The sequence below is a fragment of the Ammospiza nelsoni genome, chromosome 7 (assembly GCF_027579445.1).
Source record: "Ammospiza nelsoni isolate bAmmNel1 chromosome 7, bAmmNel1.pri, whole genome shotgun sequence".
Classification (NCBI taxonomy): domain Eukaryota; kingdom Metazoa; phylum Chordata; class Aves; order Passeriformes; family Passerellidae; genus Ammospiza; species Ammospiza nelsoni.
The window spans coordinates 20,923,785-20,944,988 of record NC_080639.1 but is presented as its reverse complement, the minus strand read 5'-3'; the positions used below and the strand labels follow the sequence as shown (position 1 = coordinate 20,944,988).

At 38.3% G+C, this 21,204-nt stretch overlaps 2 protein-coding genes across 5 annotated transcripts in view; one reads left to right on the top strand and one right to left on the bottom strand.

Annotated features, from left to right (window-relative positions):
- Positions 1-4,548: 4,548 nt before the first annotated feature.
- Positions 4,549-11,050, top strand: G6PC2 (glucose-6-phosphatase catalytic subunit 2). Its single transcript, XM_059475711.1, has 5 exons — positions 4,549-4,847; positions 5,157-5,266; positions 8,318-8,429; positions 9,240-9,355; positions 10,539-11,050. The coding sequence occupies exons 1-5, from the start codon at positions 4,630-4,632 to the stop codon at positions 11,048-11,050; spliced, it is 1,068 nt and encodes a 355-aa protein (XP_059331694.1). The 5' UTR covers positions 4,549-4,629.
- Positions 8,527-21,204, bottom strand: part of ABCB11 (ATP binding cassette subfamily B member 11) — a 42,512-nt gene continuing 29,834 nt past the window's right edge. Inside the window, exons 23-30 of one of the 4 annotated variants that reach the window (XR_009418770.1) lie at positions 20,861-21,064; positions 18,765-19,006; positions 18,499-18,655; positions 17,534-17,731; positions 16,582-16,788; positions 15,717-15,863; positions 14,907-15,160; positions 8,527-9,791 (exon numbers count right to left, since the gene is read on the bottom strand). Coding sequence is in view for 3 of the 4 variants with exons in the window: in XM_059475709.1 (XP_059331692.1) it covers positions 14,960-15,160; positions 15,717-15,863; positions 16,582-16,788; positions 17,534-17,731; positions 18,499-18,655; positions 18,765-19,006; positions 20,861-21,064 (1,356 nt within the window). In the remaining variant the exon portion in view is untranslated. Of the gene's footprint in view, positions 9,792-13,189; positions 15,161-15,716; positions 15,864-16,581; positions 16,789-17,533; positions 17,732-18,498; positions 18,656-18,764; positions 19,007-20,860; positions 21,065-21,204 lie in introns of those variants that run through there. The other 3 variants (XM_059475709.1, XM_059475710.1, XM_059475708.1) reach the window with 3 other exon arrangements.

The window sequence follows — 21,204 nt, the reverse complement described above, 5'->3', positions numbered from 1 at the left end:
CTGGAGAGCTACTGCAGCTTACGAGGGCATTCTAAAGGAGCACAGGATTGACAAACTGGTGCTAATAAACTGACTCAGCTACCTCTTGTGGCAGGTTTCTGACTGCCTGGGCCAGGCTTGGCATAGGGCTGGTTTTAAGGGTTAGAGCAGGCTAGTTTCAGGGATTGGAGAGTGACAGTAAGACAGGAATCTTATTGGGAAGGGAATTGAAAAGATGGGTTGGAGATTGTTGGCTAATGGGTTCGGTTCCATTTATGCCTGCAGTTCATGGAACGTGAAGGAATTTTGTCCTCTCTAGGTGGCTTCTAATTTCTAAAAGGTGTTCTTCGTACTTAAAATAAGTAAAATTTCTTAGATGTGACTTTTTCATAGGCATGCCAGAATTGTATTCCATGCATTGTTTGTATAATTTATACTGTATAATTTATACTTATAAACACAATGAAATCTAATTACATTACTGATTTACATTACTAATGTAAACAAATATTAAGGTCTGGCAGGTCTGGTTATTGTTACAGTGCACACATTAGTTTTGTTGGCTTTGTGTGCTTGCATAGTTAACTTTATAGCAAAGAGTAATGACTGTACTAACTAGGAAAGATCAGATTAAGGTGGCAGAATGAAGAGAAGGAGACTGGGTCATGTTAACTATTGCTAAACCTCTATTGGTCAGCCCAACCCTAAAAAAGCCTGAGTCCAAAGAGGAATGCTTGAGGACATGGGATAAGAAAGAAAGTAAAAAATGAGAGGGAGAGAGCACAAGCTTCTTGAAATATTCTTCTCTTCCTAATTTAAAAATTAAGGTGTATCTTTTCAGTGTTCCACTTGGAAAGCATTCACACCTGAGAAAATACCTGTCAGCTGTTATATACAGTGTCTGCTGGTGAACTTAGCAAATTGCTTGTTAATCCTTGTAGTTGGTCCAGTGTCAGTGGAAATACTGGTGTGGAAATTCATGTTGTTGTTCAATTAACTAAGCATAATGTACCAGAAAGTTAGGCCCATTACATAGGCCTCCATTAACACTGTTTCAAAAAATGTTTGCTTTGGTGGTTTTTCCATGCCTTGCAAACATTTACTTAAAAGCATCTGTTGACTGTTATGTAATATTTGCTGTAATATGCAGGTGCAAGGCAGCTGTAAACATTTTATCCTCCCTTCAGTGGATCATCAGCATGACTCTTGCTTTCATGTTTTATGTGTGTGTAAATATGAAATCTTTGGTTTTGTATGTCTTGGAAAACACAGTAAATCAAGAAATTATCAATAAATTTTAAAATGTATGAACAGATAGCATTTGAAAGGTTTTTGCTTTGAACTAAGAACTAATTTATGTGAAGGCCAAACCTTGGCTCTCCAATATCAAAACAAGAGAAAGCTTCAATTTAAAAACCTAACTGCCTACACATTCTGACCATTTTGTATAGATCATAAGGTTCCCTGCAATTCCCCATACTAAAATACAGCAAATAGTTTTATTTTGAGTGAGTTTGAAGCACTAGGGGGATTACAGAAGCTTTTTGCAGTGCTTTGCATAGAGGAGTGCGGGAAGGTCTATTGAAGAAGTGCTTTTCCTTTGTCAAACAAGTTATTAAATATAGTATTTCAAGTCATGTTTCACCATCTTTGTGGGTTATTACAGCTTGGAAGGTCTTCAGTGTCTCAGACTTGTATTGGTTGTGTAACATGACAGGCAGAACAAGAGATTACTGACATGTCAGTTATTGATTTCTCTTGGATGGAGCAGGATCATGGCTGATTCCAGGCACAGTGGGAACTGCCTCTCCCACAGAAACACACTTACCTGTTCCAAAATTTCCATGGTGTCTGTGAGGTTTTTAAAACATCCTTTATAAACATGATTCCTCTGGTATCTCTAAGGTGAGGATGTAGGAGCTTCTAAAAGACTCAGAAAGAATGTAGGAGAAAATGAAAGCCTTTTCTCTTGCTGTTAGTCTTTATTATGTTTAAGGCGCTTATCTTTCTCTAAGCACGAGAATCAGCAGCAAAATCCTGAAAGTTAATATCAAGAGGTGTTCAGCCTTTATACTAAAAGAGGTTACTTTACTGAAAAGAGAGCCAAAGTGTGCCTGAGGGGTTCTGGCTGAAGAGTTCAGCCTGGGCAGATGCATTGCTGTCCTGGTGCATAGATAATGTGGGTGGGTGGGTTTGAATTATAAATAAAGCAAACATGCAAAAAGTTATTGCAATTACTGCAATGCTTCTGCACATCCTGTGTCAGAGGCAGTTTTTCAGATAGCACTGACTAACAGTGGTGCCATTAAAGAGGGACTGTAAAATGACTTATTTTATTACTTGGTAGACTCTCCTGAGGACATTAAACTGTATTTGATGGAAAGTTATGTACTGCAAAATATTTTTTCCTAATAGAACAATAGTCATTTAGACTTAACCTCATTATAATTGTTGCTCTTTCAACCAAGTACTAGAAGTAAGATGTCTGTTATTCAGCTGCCAACTGACTTGGCATTTGCACTCATGTTTGAAGCTAACTGTTCTTGCTGAACTAGATTGGAAAACAGAGGAAAACCTCAGATTTTCTACATTTCTGCATACTAAACCCAGACATGTCTAAAATAGTGGTTTTTTATTGTTATAGTATGTCTTATTTATCTTTAAAGGCAAGATATTTTTGCAGTAAAAAAATGTAGCAAAAGAACGTTTTCTTTGGCAATAAGGTACAAAGAGTTATTAGAGATTTCTAAACAAGTATGGTCTTGGGGAAGTACTGGGAGAGAGAAAATTAATTCCATCCATTCATTTCTATGACAGTTGTCTTGCTGCACACTCTGGAAAACAGTAGAGATATACATCTTAGCAAGAAACAAACATCCTCAAATATTTTCAGCAAAAAATCTAGGGGTTTTTGTCTTTTTTTTTTTTTTAATATCCTGAAATTCTGAATCTGGAAGGGTTTCCCTTGAAATCAAATACCACTAGTTAAAGTGAATAATTTGGTCAGTATTTAGAAAAATATTGTAGTTATTCAGAAGCAGCGCATTGAAACTTTTAACTTTAAGGTTTTCTATATGGCTTAATGCAATTGGTAGCAATAAACATACAGGATTTAAATCTGCTAAAAATTTTCTGAAACCAGACTGTTATTAGTTAAAGTAAATGTGAGATTGTGTCAGGAAGAGAAATCTTCTACGTCCATTTGTCATGCCTTATTTGTTGAATCTACTTAGTGTTTCCATGTGACTCCCTGACCACACATCATGAAGCTCTCTTAAGCCATTAAGCCCCTCTTCAGCAAAAACAGTTAAATGGTTCATGTCTTTGTCTGCACAGCTTGTGCAGTTTAGCTTGAAGTGCATGGAAAGAGTATTAGGGAAGTGTGCGCCCCATATATAGAGCTGCTTCTGTCTTCTGACTCCCACTGTTTCAGATACACAGATAATTATTTGATATAATATATGACTACATTAGAATATTAGAGCCTGATAAAGAGCTTGAAGTTTTCCTCCAATGATATCAGAAGTTGGTATCATGAGGCTTTTATTATCCATTTAATCTCTTGTAGAAAAAGTTATTTTCATGAAGCCACCTCAAATGAACATAATATTTTATGCTACAGTTATTAGATTAGATTTATTAGATTTATTATTGATAAATCTGATATGCTAATATATTGTCTGCTGAAATCTTTTAAACTCCTGCAGTTTGCAGACTCTGTTTGCTCTTGGCTGTTGGTTCTGGAGCACTGCTGTGCTTCACTGGGCAATAGTTCAGGGGAAGTCTGATGATCTGTTGCCAGCCTTGCTGAGGTTTGTGCAGCAGCTCTCGTTTCTGTCAGGGGGGCAGCAGGCGGGGGCTGCAGCTCCTCCCGGCAGAGGGCGCAGGACTGGCCTCGCGTAGGCAATGCCCGAGAATGGCGGTGCCGAACGATGGCTCAGACTCGGAGCATCGTCTGCATTGGGCCTGGATTAACAGGCCTCTTGTAGCAAGGAAACAATTGCTTTTCAGTATTTTAAGAATATTGTTGCTTTAAAAATAGAGCTCGACAGCATGGTTGATATAGGGATGCTGGTTGCATTTTTCCTGACTGAAAAAATGTGTTGTGCAAAGTATCAGTAGCAGCCAAGTTCTGTTTCAAAGTGAAATGTACAGCTTCAGTGACAGTTCTGTGAAGATCAGTAATTTGTGTATTCTTTCTATCCTTTGCACAGGCAACACTTAATGAAGTACACACATTAGTAACATGTCCATCCTGCTGAGAAATGAACTGTGAAAAAGTTTAAGCAAACATGTTCCAGCTGTTCCTACAAAGGATTGCACAAGTCACACATTTTGTTCCCACAAAACTTTCCCCACAATTTGCTGCTGCTCAGCATGTACTAACACGTCCTTCACTTAGCTTCCTACAATTAAAATTTGCAAACAAAAAAGCTTTCCAGTGCTAGCAGACTCATATGCTTTCCCAGAGATTTGGAGCCACGTGTTTCAGGAATGGCTGGGTACACCACGCCAATATAATATAAAGGCAACGTCAATCACCTTCTCTCACTTTTTAATAGCTCCCCTCCATGATTCTCATTCTCTGTCACTAGAAACTTAAGATTAAAGGAACTTTACTATATTTCAAGTATAGTTTAATCTATTAAGATGGATCTCCTTCACAGCAATGGAGTGCTTATCATTCAGCATTTACAGAGGGACTACAGGGCTTACCAGGATTTCCTTAATTTTATGTCACATGTTGGTGATCCTCGGAATATATTTTCAATTTATTTTCCTCTTTGGTTTCAGCTCAACCAAGTGGTTGGTACTAAAATGATATGGGTGGCTGTCATTGGTGACTGGTTCAACCTCATATTTAAATGGTAAGAAAAATTTGGTATTTTTAATAATAGTTATTATATGTACCTCAAGTTTAGAAAACTTTCTGTTAATAATGTACTAGTAGATTTTCCCTGGTAATTATAAAATAGGAATTCACAATGAAGATATTTAAGATATGTTTGAAATAACCTTGTAATAAGATGAGAAGAACCTGTAGAACTATTATAGAATAGCTTTGCAAATATAGCTCTTCATATTCTTTGTAAGATTATTTATCATGCTTTGCTGAGGCCTTCTTATGTAAAAATATTTTCATTTAATTTCTTCCTTCTTTTTTTTTTTTGGGTCAGGATTTTGTTTGGCCATCGCCCTTACTGGTGGGTGCAAGAAACAATGATTTATCCTAATCAGTCAAGCCCATGCCTTGAACAGTTTCCTATAACATGTGAAACTGGACCAGGTAAGAAATGTTGCAGATTTTCTTGGTATATTTGATATGGCTAGCGGCTTCAAGGGCGAGAGAATGTGACTTAGGAAGGTCTTACATGATTCAGAAATCTTAGAGCTCATGTATAAAATATCACACAAAAACAAGTGGAGGAAAAGGAAGAAATACAATAGGTAGGTATTTGCTGTAGGACAAGAGTATTTCCTTCTTTTCCTTCAAAAGATGCAAGGGAGGGGGACTTGCTTTAAAAATAACTACTACTAGAATGAACTGGGGTATTGGAAAGAAGTTTTCACAAAACTTGTAAAATACATTGTTTATTGGGTTCCAAGGCAGATCCCAGGGCTGTTGAGTTTGAGGGCTTGTTTGCTGTTGCAACAAGTATTCAAACCCCATAAACTAAGTAGATAATTCAGTGTAAATAACAATAGTGTCAGCAATTGATTACATAATGTATCACAAGGGGAAAAGAGCCAGAACCAGACACTGCCACTGAATGTGTGTGTGGGAGTATGTGTACTAATGTATGGGGAAAAATTATTTTTGAAATGTACCTTTTCAATATATTTTCACTTTTTATGTCTCATTATGTTCTCTGTGGAAATCAAATGCAATACTGATGAAACTAAATGAACTTGTGCAACCCTAATATGTGCAATAAGATGAACTTGCATTGAGCTAACTGAATTTAGTTTAATTTTTGTACAAGAAAATACTGACTGTGGAAATGATATGCTTTGCATCTTGTCCATGCCACTGAAAGCTTTTAAACAGTTTGTACAGCTGTATTTTGTTAACAGTACTCTGCATTACATCCCATTGTAATTGTGAGCAAGAAGCTTAAACCCTTGTATGAGGCAGGGTTTAATAATGCCTGGTCTTTATGTCTGCAGTCTCTTTCAAGTTACTTCATTTGAGACCTAACACAAAGTATTGAAGCCTTCAGATCTTCTCAAAAGCCTTCAGAGCTGAGCCCAATCAGTGCTGTGTAGATCTGAGCCCTGGCTCAGGAGACAGTCAGTGTTTCATTTTGATTCATTGAACCAGAAGGCTTTCCCTCTTGTTCCTGTCTTTCTGAAAGGTCATTCCTATTTCTGTCCAGTGGGTACAACTGTCATATTGATTCCTTCCTTGCACTTATAATGACCACATTTTTCCCACCTCCACACTTACACGGGACCATTTAGACTGTCACTGACCTGTTTCTCATTAGCCAGAGGAGGCACAGTCAGTGCAGGTGTTACATGCACCCAATCACTGTATGAGCTTGTGTGGTACTTCACACAATAAATACTTTTAAAATAGCAATTTATATTAAAAGATTAGAGAAGCAGCCACAGACATGAGAAAGCAGCTCCAAACACTGCTAGGATAGCCTGAACCCCAAACTCCATGTCTCAGCAAAAGGGAAAGCTGAGGGAACTGTTCATATGACTACATGGCAAACAGTTTAGGACCTGAATTTGGTTTGCATTTCTGGAATTAACTGAAGTAAAACCTAGCAGCCATTTGTTTTCTAATATTTGTAAAACTTTAAGAATATAAACTTTAAGGTAAAATTTATGCTGTTTTGAGTAGGTAATTTGCAGATAAGCTATGAAATATTATTCCTAGATGGCATTTTCCTAGATGACAACAAAGAGAAGCTTTTCTACTGCTGACATACAACATTACTGTTTCCTCATCAGTGACATTTGTTCCATTGTGAGGTTTAGGAGTGCACACCTGATAGGAAATTAACAAAAGAGCTGGTAGAGTGACTCTAAATGTACTGCCAAGCAGAATAGCAAAAATGAATGCAGGGAATCAGAAATCATTGTGCTTGTCCTGCTAGACATTTCTGCTTTGCTACTTCACTGAAATATTCTTTTACTCTACTCACTACTAGACAGTGCTGGCTCATAACACATTCTTGAGCCAAAATTATTTCTTCTGATAGTGAAATAACCCTGTCCCTTCTCTGTCTCCACAGAAACCCAAGATGTAAAGGTCCCAGATTTACAGATTCCAATGATCGAATTTTTTCTTTCCCTATTTTGATTTGTTGAATGTAAATCTGGTGAACATGAGAAAGGAAATTACAGAGTAATTTTAGGAATCACTTCCCTTGCATCATGTCATCATACCTTGTTTTATGGTGACTTTCACAGTTGTAGGTACTTCTCTGTGGTTTCATATTGCTTCCAGTAAAATTGATATTTTACTTTTTAAATTAAAAGAAATGTCACACATACCTGGATTAAAAAGAAATCACTGTTGTTCTCTATATGAGAGTGTTCCCTGTTATAGACTGCTGTAGGTGGGCTACTGTGTGCTGTACCTGTGGGTACAGCAATTACAGCATCATACCATGTGCCAGTTTCATTGACAATCTGCTTTTAATCTGGTTGATATTTTACACCACCTTAAAAATTATCAAATTAATCAAAGTTAAGCATAAAGAAACATTTTTTCTGTGTTTCAGGTGCATTTCTAAAATTATTACAAAACTACTCAAAATGTTAATTACCTGCATTGTAATATTGCTAATGAGGCACAGCTCACAATTGTTAACACCATGGTAATTGCTGAAGCAGATAAAAAACAGCTTGGAAGTGCTATCTAAAGTTATACTGGTCCCTTAGTTTAGAATGTTACAAAGAGCTAAATTTCTCTTGCTCCTGTTAATTATGAGGAGGCTCATTCAAAACTTTTTTATGTGATCCTCATACATAATTTCTGCATTCCATGCTACAGCTCTAAGACAGCCCTAGGTGCTTTTTAAAATTTTTAAATCCAAGTAATGGGAATATGTTTTCCTATCAAGATTCCAACTCACACCAATATAAAGTGAGTGAGCTACTACCTTTTTTATTTCAGACAAGTATTATGGATTCTTTGTAGATGAACCTTCTGAAAAATTCTTATGGCAAAAATTAACTTTTGAGAAGCAGTTTCAGCCTTTGTTAACCATTTCTTTTCTAAATTATTAGGTGCCTGAGTAACTACCACTACACATTTTCTATATGACCAATGTCACAGTCTTCATTCTTGGGTTGAATATTTCCTTTTTGTTTTTACTAGGAAGCCCATCTGGACATGCCATGGGATCATCCTGTGTTTGGTATGTAATGGTCACAGCAGCACTTAGCTACACAGTTAGATGGAAAGATAAATCAGCTGTTACCCTTCACAGGTCAGTGTCTTTCCATGATTCCAACTCATTATATTCAGATATTTCTTTAAATATATGCTATGTTTTTAGTGGACTTAATTTAAACAAATATTCACAGTTTGGTCTATTTTGTGAAAAAGCCAACAACCCTTTATTATGGTCTACTTCAGCTGAAGAAAAAGTATATTAAGAGGATTTATCTGTTTGTATAGTCTGGTATTTATTTACAGACATTGCATACAATATCTCTGAATCAGTCGTGAATCTTCAGTGCTGGAAATTTTTAACTCTATAATTGTCACTATGTATTGGATTTTTTTTTTGTTTAGTACATAAATTTACTGCTTTGATGATTATCCTTCACCCATATTAAAGCAAGTGCACATAATGTTGACAGAATTCACTGTAATGTGTTTCTCAGCTCTATGGGAAAGTCCTGCAATTGCTTTGGTGGCTCTTCTTTCTAAGGCTGCAAGGTTGTTTTCACACTGTGTGAATTTTGTCATGAAATAATTGAGTTTTGCATATAGTTATGACTTCATGATGAGAGATATATTTAAGATATTAGTCCTAATTTAATCTGCCATTGATGACTTTCATCACTTAAACCACAGAGGTGTCTTGGACCTGAAACTTCTGAGACCTGTTCCCGTAACCAGTCTCGATAATGTTTTAGTACTGACTTCAAGGTTTTAATTATCTGATTCTAAACTACTCTACTTAGTAAACCTGTGCTGGTAAAAGCATGAGGCTTACATGATGAGTCTTGGGGTAAATAAGTAGATGAAATATCTTGTTTTAATTTTTAAGCATCTTCCTTTTCCCTCTTAGACTAACATGGTCATTCCTCTGGAGTATTTTTTGGATTATCCAGATCAGTGTGTGCATTTCAAGAGTATTCATAGCAACACATTTCCCTCATCAAGTTGTTCTTGGAGTATTTGCGGGTAATGCTGCTATTTTTTTCTTTCCTTTTTAACCTATATGCAATTCTTTTTTAAATATGAGAGAAGACAAGAGATTTTTAGTAGTTGGACTCGCCTTGCAGCCCTGGTGGTGCTCTCCACTCTCTTGAAAATCAGGGATTTGATTTTAGTCCAAAGGTAAAATTTGTGAATGTGCCTGCTGCCTGTGTAACTCACAGTGAGGGAGTGGGCCCTTGTCCACCTGCCAGTTGATGCTGACTGTATTGTGTCCACACTCCCCTAGACTGGCTCTGACTGCTTTGTACTGCCTGCATCTGATCTTTAACTATGGAAGACATCAGAGAGGAAATTGCTCCTCCATGGCTCTGACCTTTCCTCTCAGGAGGAAGTTATTTGGGTCACTTCAAATGATGTCCAGGTGCAAAACAGCTTGTGTGCAATGTGGAAAAACAGAGACCTGGAGCAAAATGAAAAAAAAAAAAAAATGTAAATAGCAGGACAAACTCCCCTGAGTGATTTAAGATGCTAAAGTACATTTTTCAGAGTTACTTAAGCATATTATAAATTGGTATTCAGGGAGTCCAAACTATAAGCAGTATCTCCGGTATCTATATGAATTTAAGGAGGGTGACGAGTGCTTTGAGCAGGGGCTTCCTGCTCATGTTGTCTTTCATGAAAGCAGTGCAGCCTGGGCAGCCCTGGCTAACAGCTTTCCCTCTTCACAACCAGGATAAAATGAGTACGAGAGAAGATAACTGTGTTCTGTGTCTTTTCCTTCAACACTCAAAGCCTGTGTGGGAACTGGTGTTGAATTCTGCATTGCTGGAGCCAGTCTTTGAGTGAGGGACTCTTTTGGAAAAGGAATGTTCCAGTTTACATCTAATATTTGATAGGTTGTCATCTGGGAGATGCAGTCAGGTATGCCTCATATCGAAACCATGTAGTGCTTGGTTTTTGGTTTTTTTTCCAAAGTGGCACTTTTGAGTGGGAGGAAAGGTTTTGTAATGTACTGCAAAAGTGGTAAATTGTGTGTGTATATGTGTATGTATAAATATAACTATATATATATATAGACACACATGTGGATATTTATTACATAGGTATATTCTTCTGTCTTTAAAAGTCAAATTCTGTAGGGACACTGTAGAAAATGCTTTTGAAAGTACAGTGTTGTTCCCTGTAACACTGAGTTTCTAATCCACAGGCATTCTTGTGGCAGAAGCATTTGAACATACCCCTGCAATTCAGACAGCAAGCTTGAGAATGTACATCAAGACAAACTTGTTTCTTTTCCTCTTTGCCCTTGGCTTTTATCTGTCCCTCAAGCTTCTTGATATTGACTTGCTATGGTCTGTTCCAAAGGCCAAGAAGTGGTGTGCCAATCCAGACTGGATAAACATTGACACAACTCCATTTGCTGGACTGGTGAGGAATTTAGGTGCACTCTTTGGTTTAGGTCTTGGAATAAATTCTGAAATGTTCATCATGAGCTGCAAAGGTAAAAATAGCTGCAAGATAAGTTTCCGCATATTGTGTATAGCTGCTTCTTTAGCTACCCTGCAGCTGTATAATTTTGTTAAGATACCTACTCATACTGAGTATTTGTTCTACATTCTCTCTTTCTGTAAGAGCGCAGCTATGCCTCTCACTGTAGTTGCCTTGGTTCCCTACTGTGTCCACTCGTTAATGAGGACAACTGAAAAGAAACTTAATTAGGTAAAGTTTCAAAATGGTTAGCAATGTGGGGATGGATGTGAACTGTTTGAGAACCCTCTGCAAAGGCAGCTTTGCTAATTCATTTAAACCAAGGGGATGCCACTGCATCTTTCATGTATTCCTGGTAAGTAACCAGTACATCCAAAATCAGTACACTCAAGCAGCTGAGAAATATTAGTTGCTGATTTTATTCCTAGAAATATTGCAAGCACACTGCAGTATGGTTAGAAATGGCCCAATACTCTGGGTCATAATGAAGTCTTAAAGTATAACCAACTATCTTTATTTAGCTATATGGTGGTCTTTTAGTTCTGTCCATCTCTAGCTAGATAATGCTTCAAGCATCAGCTGTACATAGTGATACTCGATGTTTCATTTTTTTATAAATAGATACTTTGTGTTACACTGCTACATAATGGTGTGACAGTATCACACCACCTACTGTACGGCTGTACCCAGGCACTGTGAAAAAGGCCAGCATAGTTATAAACAAGGCTTTAGATTTAATTTATTGAGCTTCCTGAGCAAACCAGCTTCTGAGTAAGTCAGATGAGAAAAAAAAAGTTTATTTCCATTGGACTCTGTAGAATATATTTTTGCATTACTGTATGGTTTTTGTCATTTTTTACTTTTTGGAAGGGGTCACATGAATCATGAATAATACAGATCACAACTTTGAATGGGGGAATGCTTATATATGGTATAAAAATCTTTGGTTTCTGTACATCTACACAGAGCAACAAATGAAAAAAGGTGTCAATAATGAAATTATCTCAGTATATGACCTCAAGAATGTTGTTCCTGCTCCTGTATTGCAAAGCTAATTCCCTGCTCATTCTCTCAGATCAACAGTCACAAGCCTGAATCACTGTTAGCAGTTGTGTAAATCATGAAAATATGGTTGCAGACTGTCACTTCAAGTTTCTATTCTTTGTTTAACTAAGCACACAAGTAACTAATATGTTGAATATATGTTTGCTATATAAAATGGATTTTCTAAAGGGGTACTTTCCATTTTATTCATTATTTGGCATCTATTGCTGTATATTTCCTTTCAGTGCACAATCTTTAGGTAGTATCTTGCTGATACCATCCCATAAAACTCTCTCTCTGTCTATATATATATAGATATATATAGCCTTAGCATGCCTGGCTATAATATGAGTAATGAGGGCTGCATATATATGATCTGAAAGCAATAAGACTTAGAAGATGTAAACATGATATTGCTTCTAGACTTCCAATTAGGTAGGAGGTAATTGAAAGAATCTTATTTAATTAGGTAAAAAAGGCAAATCGTTTGGTGTTGGCCTTTGGGAATGAACAAGATACAAATTACAGAAGCAAATCTGAAACAGGCATCCTTAATTAAGAGCCTAGTAAGACTACCATGACTTAAGAAAATTAATCATTGAGGAGTATTCTGCTTCATGTATCTCCTGATACCTTCTCTAATGGTTCTCTGAACTTTTTCCCACAGCAGCTGACCTGAAACCACTCTTTCCTATAATTGTGACTCCTTAATCAAAATCACTAAGTTCATGGGACTAGACACAAACAATGAAGAACAAAGCTGTGACAAAGATTTCAGCTGTGTTCAAGTTGCTGTGTGCTTTGTTATTCCCTGCCATGTGAGAGGACCTACAGAGGCATCACAGAGCAGTTGCAGGTTGATTGAGTTGTTGTTCTGTTCCTGGCTCCTCCCAGCCAGCAGTAGGAGATTCTTCATGCACAGCTGTCCAAGGTTCTTATAATAGCATCTGTATTTGGTGGCAATTTGAAGCTGGGAGTTATGGGTAGGGATCACATAGGCTTCTAATCACGTGAGAGTCTCTGTTTCCCAACACTGACAAAGAATCTGTTGGAGTAGCACCCTTCCCAACATTTAGCTCTCTGTTTCCCAGTTGCCTGGAAAGAGGATAACGTTACACTCACTGAAGAGCAGCAGCACAATCACCCAGCTTGGGCCCTGGCCCTGTGCTGCTGCAGGGAGACAGGCTCCTGTGCAGGCAGGAGTTGGCCTTGTCTGCAGCTCCATCCTGAACAGCAAACCCTTGGCACAGACATGGTACTTGCTGGTGCTGCCAGATACTCATGTGCTTAGCTGAAGGGTAAGAGAAAAAATGCTAGAGCACAAGAGCCAGTAAAAAAATACAATTTATTGGTTTAATTTGGGTCACAAAGGGCAATAGCCCTTTAGGAAAAAGAATTATTAAATAAGTTTACATAGTCATTGTCATTTTTAATGAAGAGTTATTATTTTTCTGTGTCCTTAAATAATAATATTAATTAAATACCATATACATGTGTCTGCAGGTTATTGATAGTCACTCTGTCAATACTTTCCTGAGCCATCAAACTACTTATTGCTCTGAAATGTAAAAAGGCTAAAAAGATTAAAGCAAATAATGCGGCTTTTCCTTCTAGTTTTCAGCTAAGGTTTAAAATACAGACTTCCATAGAGAAATTGCCATTTCAGTGCTGGTTGTGTGATTTCAATAGGGTATATGGAAGTGAGTCTGTTAATGGAGTTGTATAAAAGTTGAAATTGGGTTTTGCTGCCTGGAATTAAGGGATGTATCCTAATAACATTTTTACCCTTACAGCTCTATTTACAGTACTGCTACTGTTGCAGTATTTTATAAGAAGTGGTGTGACTTCTTATAAAGTGAGTAGAAACTTGCCTGCCCACCCCCTACCTAGCCCAGATGCAGATTTTAGGACATGGAGAATGACCTCCAGTTAATATTCTGTTGTTTAAAATCAATATTTAAATATTGAAACTGTTATCCATACTTTCTTTCTATCTGCTTTTCTCCAAGATCCTAGTCACTAAAGGAAACAGTCCTATTCTGCTGCAGACAATAACCAATAACATATTTCAGTGAAACTTGTGGTAGATGCTACAATAAACTGTGACAGGTACAAGTTTCTACCAAAAGAAGCTCCTTCCTGACCTTTGTAATTTATGAATATATTGTTGCTCTGTTTATCAACTGTATTTAATACAAAGAACTAATTATGCCTATTTTTCCTACCTCCACTCATGATTGTATTACCTTCTGATAAAAGAACACATCCATCACCATTTCAGTAGAAGTGGTTTAAATAACTGATTATTAACCATAGAATTTTACATTAATTTAACCAAGGCATTTATTCCTATTGAAAAATCTTTTTGACAGCTGATTAGAATGATGAGTATTAGCTGGAGAGTGGTGGGCTAGGAAATCATCCTCACCAGCTTCTGTTCCTTACCTTGGTTGCTTTCCTTACTTTTGTGGAGCTGCCTTCTTTGCAAGTACTGAGTGGTTTGTTGAAGGGGCACAGCTGTGTCAGTGCTGCAGGCGCACACAAGGGAAGCCCAGCCTCCCCCAACAGCACAGCTGATGTGTGTGGTGCAGTGGGTGAAGGAGTGGGGCTTCTGCATGCACAGGAAAGGCCTCTGCTGAAATCAGCTGCAGACCAAACTTTAGCACAGATTGGGTCCCTTCAGTTGTAGAGCATCAATTGAAGGGTTGTTTTCACTCATTCAGCTTACCTAGAGAAAGGGCTGTTTCCTGAACACCAGAGTTTTCCTTGATTGCTAGGTTAGGTATCAAAGGACTGTGCAGTCTGACTGCAGGTAGTGGCAACTCCCCAGATCACCAGGAAAGATCTTTCCCTGTTTCAGGGGTTTTTTCCCTTATCAGTGGGCTAAGATACTTCCTAAATGCATCAGCCTGTGCTTAGTGCCTTGCATGTGCTGGCCAAGTGTGCTTGATGCAGACAGCTACATATATTAAGGGTTCCACAGATCTCACTGTATTGTAGAGCACTCCCTCTGTAGCACAATGTAGCACCAAAATACACACACCTACCACAAAGTATTTGCTTACAGAAATCTTTCAAATTGAGAATCACAGTAATTCAGCTAATTGGGGCTCCAGTAGTAACAAGTTTCCAGTAGGCTCCTTCCATGGCCATCAGTTCATCATGAGTGCCCCTTTCAATGACGAGTCCTTGGGACATCACAGCAATGATGTCGGCGTTCTGGATGGTGGACAAGCGGTGGGCGATGACGATGCAGGTGCGCCCTTCTCTGGCTTTATCCAGGGCTGCCTGCACAGTCTAAAGGCAACAGACAAAGTGTCAGAATAAAAATGTGCAAATACAACAGGGCTCAGAGCTGGAGGAACCCAGTTGTTTCAGATTAATTAACCATATTGTGCAACACTTGTAAAAGTGACAGTGGGACTAAGTCAGAGGTTCTGATATTGATGTGCTTAGCTGGGTCATGAATTCTGTTTACCAGTATTACAAACAAGAGACACCTAAACATATAGGTAGAAATAAAGGAAGGTCTTTACTCTGCTGCATGCTAAATGTCAGCTGAATGCTTTGAAATCCAGGCAATTCAGATATTTCTGAAGAAGTGCTGCCTCTCCTTTTAGAAGTTTAAAAGCACCTGGGGCTGGCTGCTTTTTCTTAAAGCTGTACCTGAAGTGCAGGCACTTCTCAGAAAGATCATTAAAGGTAAAAGTGCTGAATTCACAATGTGGAATCATGTGCAGTCATGCAGCAGAGTATGCTGGCATATCTACAGAACAGAAAAGGTGGTATGGATCAACTGTGTATGTTGTAGGCCATTAACTTTTCCTTATCGATATCATCACTGCTCATTTACCTTTTCACTTTCCGTGTCTAAGGCAGATGTAGCTTCATCCAGTAATAAAATTTTAGGGTCTCGTATGATGGCCCTTGCTATGGCAATGCGTTGCTTTTGCCCACGAGACAGCTGGGATCCCTGAGCCCCAACATTAGTTTCATATTTCTGAAAAATATTCAAAGAGATTATTTTATTCAGGTGTAATTTAACACACCAGTAGACAGCTAAAGCAAAAGCAGGAGAGAGGCAAGAAAGTCGACCACTGCTGACCACTTGCAGAACCTGGGAATGCAGAAATAATGTACAGCAGCAAACATGTTTGGGGTGAGGTTTCCAAGCTGTTCTTTGTCTGCACATGGCCCTGAGGCCCAGACAGCACAATGATGAGCCTGGAAGGAAAATGTGATAGCAAAATGTTGGCTGATTTGTCTGAGGCAAAAAGAATTCTCCCTGCCCTAGATTTGGGAGAAGAGGCTGAAAGTGATTTAAAGTCTTTCTAGAAAAGTGCTTTGTTTGGGTCCCTAAATTGTTTCCATTCCCTATATGTTCTTTTTATTTTTATATTATTTCAGTGCATTTAAATACTGCTCAAGTGTACATAAGCAGCCAGCTTCAAATATTTTTGTCTTAGTGTCACGTCCTACTCATAAGGCAAATCTCCCACAGCTGGGAACAGGATTTATGTATGTGCCTACTGTCTAAGAATTCAGTAATAACTCACACCCAGAGTCTAAGGAACACAACAAATGGTCATAGCAGCCTTTTGCTCCTACTGTCACAGCTGTAAAAGGACATAAAAAGTGCATGCATGTAGCAACTTCAAATGGTTTCAGAGCAACTCCTGCAATGAACACTGAGCAGCCAAGACCTCACAGGTACTTACGTTAGGCAGAGACATGACAAAATCATGCAGTTGAGCCTTCTGGGCTGCTTCTATGACTTTTTCCATTGTTGCTTCTTTTGTGTTACTGCCATATTTGATATTATCAGCAATGCTGCAGTCAAATAGCACAGGCTCCTGTGACACTATTCCGATTTTTGATCTAAGAAACTGCACATTTACGTTCTTAGAGTCATGTCCATCTATTAACTACAAGGAAATGGAAGAAAACTTGAAACATCATTACAAAACAACAGCTTGCAACACCCAAATAGTTTATAGCAAAATAAATTATTTAACCGTATCATTAAAACACAAACACAACTGATTTAAAGTGGTTGTATTGCTTGTCTCTGACTCCTTTGTGCATGATGTTATTTTGTGATATGGCTTTGATCCATACCACTAAATACACGGGACCATTTGCTCAACAGAAGTCCTAATGAACTATTTAATTGCTTAAAGTTAGGCATATGCTTTATTGTCCTCCTGACATAGTGATCACCACACAGATTTTTTCCAGAGAAAGATAAATCAATCTAGATAGGTAAATATTTACGTTAGAAAAACATAAAAAAGCTTTCTAAGCTATCAGTAATTGAATGACAGGAAGTTAAATCTAGGCAAGTTCCAGGCTCTTTGTTGCTCCATTCAGACTTGATTTTGCTTGTGCTCTCACAATTCACAGCATACATTTGTATGTTTCATACAGAAGCTACCAAGGCAAATGCCTACAGCCTACCTAATGCAGGAGAGTGCACCAGAGGCAGGTAGTTCTCTTATCTTGTCTGAATATGTCTGAGATAGTACTTGGGAACCGTCCAAACAGTCCACATGTGTCCTTCTGAGAAGGAGAGGAAGCCTCACACTGCACATTACGAGCAACCACTGCTAGGCTGCACAGTAGGACACAGGCACAAAACCAGAGGACAAAAACCACATTTTCTTTGCTTACCACACTTCCTTTCTCAGGGTCATAGAAACGCTCCAGAAGTTGCACACTGGTGCTTTTACCACAGCCACTACTTCCAACAAATGCCAAAGTCTGTCCAGGTTTAACAGATATAGAGAGTCCTTTCAGGACCTGAATATCAGGCCGAGAAGGGTATGTGAATTTACAGTTAAGAAATTCAATGCTTCCCTTGAAATCATCCTGGTGAAAAGAAAAATGAGAAAGATGTTACAGTGAGCTTGAGCTCAACTCTGAATTGTAAAGTACAAGACAACTCTTCCTCAGATCCATTCTTGCATCTTTTGCTTAAAATTTGACATTTGTACTTATGAAATTATCTCAGGAAAAGGGAAAAAACCATACTGGAGTAGCTGTCCTAGGGGTGAAGCTATTAGTGATAACACTGTTTCTCTGCTTATTCTTCCCTGCATGGCACTGGTCAGAGGCATAAATTGGAAATGGCATTGCCTTGCCAATGGGCACATTTTTCATTTTAATATAGACACTGTGTATAAAATAAATAATTTCAATTTTCTGGGTCTGACTTTCCAATTCACCAGAAACTCGGCATTTTCACTTTGTCTGACTCAACAATTCTTTGCCTCCTTATGAACACCCTCCACCAGTTTGATGTGAATGGAAAAACCTCCATCATAATCAGCAATAGTAAGGTTGGCCATGAACTGTAAAGCAGGAAATAAGAGCTTGCTGTTCTGTGAGTCATACAAATCAGTTCCATTCCAATTTACAGTAGTTTTACACTGACAAATTTCTAATGGCTGACTTTATACTACTCTTTATGTCTAGTACAGAGCTTGCTTCCAAAACAGCAAAGACAAACAAAACTTTTACAATCAGCATAACCTTCTTGTAAAGCATTGATCCTCATTGACTCCTAAATCACTAGTACAAAATCCATGCCTGTAGTGAGCTGACTGACATCACAAATTACACATCTCCACTCTTACCCATTTTTCCCCTTTTTCACTGTAAACACTGATTTTAGGAATCCGATCTACCAGTTGAAAAAAGCGTGCAGCGGATGTTTTGGCTTTGGCGTAGTTTGGCGTGTAGGAAGAAGCTCTTCCCAATGCAGTTCCACTGGTGACAATCGCAGAGATCACCCTGTGGAGAAGGGGGAAATGGTCATTCTTGGGAAGCCATCAGGAAACTGAACACCACACCGAGTGCAGAACTTTCAGAGACCTGTTTGTGGCTCTGAGCAGGCTCTCACCTGAACACAAAGCTGTAATGGAGCCCTTCAGCGTCAACGAGAAATCCCCCGTAGCGGTAAGAGACGGAGTTGGCAATGAACACGATGCTCTGGGCAAAGCCAAAGCAGACTCCGTACACGTGTGCTTTTTTGGTTGCAGCTTTGTAGGGCATATCCAGGTGCTTCTCAAAATTCTCAATAAACATTTTCTCTTTTCCTATCCCAGCTACTGTTCTGATGTTAGAGAGAGCTTCACTGGCAATCTGGAAGAGGGAAAAAAATGGGTAAAAGCTCCTAATTTTTACTTGGAAATGTAGACTCCGGTCTCACAAGTGCATGATTCTTTCATGAACTCAGAACAGGACACTGATGCAATATGTAAATTCATTCAGGCATGATGCAGACTGGGCCAAACATCATACAGCCTAAAGAGAACTTTTCCTACAAGCAATTTCCTATTGATTTCCTCGAGAGCAATGCTCTGCCTGCTCCACTGGAGCTGTTACTGTAAGCACTTTTAGGGAATCAGGCACGTGCTCTCACTTGTGACTTATTTCACATAATGTGAATAAATGTGACACCCACAAAAGGAAAAACTGTTTTAGGAACTTCTTTAGTTGCATGGATTTATTAATTAAATATGTTTATTTCAATTGTTTTCTGTTACTTTTAGCAATAGTCAAAGAAAGAGTTAAAAGGAATAGCATCCCCAACTTCCATTTCATAAATTGAATCCACTTGAATTTACTAAGTTTCCTTATCTGCTCACCCTGCCTCCTGCTGATGTCCAAAAGGCTGATGAGATGGAACATATGAATCTTCAGTGACAAAATTTCTAAGATTTTTACCTTGTACATAGGCAATGAGTAAGCAAATGCTTGCCTATGCACATATGAAAATGCAACACAGGAAATTATGAGATAATCACCAGAGAAACTTGTGTGGAACTTGTGTTAGTTGTAGGCTTCATATTATAATTTATTGCCAGTCAGAATTTGGGTTTATATCCCAACAAAAGAGTACCACAATTTCACCTACAGAAGTAAATTGATGGCTTGTTTGGTCCTCATTTCACCCTTTTAATCTCAAGTAATTTTACTAAGAAATTGTATTAAAATGCTGTCGTTTGCTCGGACTTTGACAGTAGATTCATAATGTAACACATTTCTTTGGGAGGCAAGTGTGGTATTATAGCTTGGGAATGTTTTCAGCATGTAGGAAAAGATCTGAATGTAGACAATCAGAAATCCAGTTTCAGGGGTTTTTTTTCTGGCCAAAATTGAGAGTCAATGTCTTGCATTTTCACTCAAGGTGAAGGAGCAGATAATAAGTATTGTGAATTGGATTGTGCAGGCTTTTTCCATGTTTAGCATGGCTCATGAGCAATTGCTTTGGAATAATTCGGTGTTTTTTGCATTTGGATGCAGTGCTGGCAAATAAATTCGAAAATAACACCAGAAACAATCAATTATCACCAAAACTGCTGAAGCTTTGCTTAAAATATGACTTCATCATAGCCTCTGGGTTGTTCCATTGAGTAAGAGCAGTTGCCTTGACTGATTAGTAAAGTTTCTCTCCTTGTCAAGAAGTATTTTGATTTGTAAATAATTAATTATTCTGGGTGTGGGCAATTGGTCAGGTCTTAATTCTTAAGATAGAAAGGGCTAAGAACTTAATTCTTAAGCTGCTACGACCCACCAAAGTAACAACTGTCCTTTTTAAAATCCACAGACTGATTTGTGGTTCAGTGCCAGATTCTCAGGTGCGAGCATTTCTAGGTGAACAGCTATCACTGCTTTCTGAGGACAGCTTAATCACTGGTCAACAGCAAATGGGAGTTTAAATTAAACCCAACAAATGTGAACCAGACTGCTGAGAGATCTGTGTCTACCACTTCAGTCCAACAACTTTGCAAGGTCAGTCACATTCCATGCAGCAAGTGCTTTTGCAGTTAAGGAGTTCCCAATGCTGTTTCAATGGTTTAACAAGCTGAAATATTGCAACTTATTCACAAACCATTGCCAGTTTCATGACATTTGAATTACTGATGGTCCCTAAAGACTGATTTTTCATCTACCTGTGACTGCAAATATAAATTAGTCTTTAAACAGCATTACCCGTCCAGTAGCTTCCAGTGCTTTCTTGTCCTGCGAGGCAAATCCTGTCAGCATTTTAGCCTGCACAGCTCCAGATAAAGCCAAAAATGGCAGGAAACACATTATTACCAAACTCAGTTTCCAGCTGAAGTAGAAGGCAATGATCATGGCCACCCCAATGTTAGTCAAGGAATTGACAATCATTCCTATCTGCGATCCAGTTGCCTTTGAAGAAAAGAAACAGACATCATTGATATGTACTTCAAAAACAATTTAAACAAATCTTCCTATAAAACGTTAGAAAACTGTAAATTAAAATAACATAAGACACTAACAGCTAGACTGCACTGGAGTTAGTCTGGATA

What these genes read in the sequence shown, in the direction of transcription:
- G6PC2 (XM_059475711.1), top strand. Translation starts at nt 4,630, where the DNA reads ATGGATCTCCTTCACAGCAATGGAGTGCTTATCATTCAGCATTTACAG. An exon ending in AACATGTGAAACTGGACCAG is followed by an intron (nt 5,267 to 8,317) that starts GTAAGAAATGTT and finishes TGTTTTTACTAG; the next exon opens with GAAGCCCATCTGGACATGCC. An exon ending in TGTTCTTGGAGTATTTGCGG is followed by an intron (nt 9,356 to 10,538) that starts GTAATGCTGCTA and finishes TCTAATCCACAG; the next exon opens with GCATTCTTGTGGCAGAAGCA.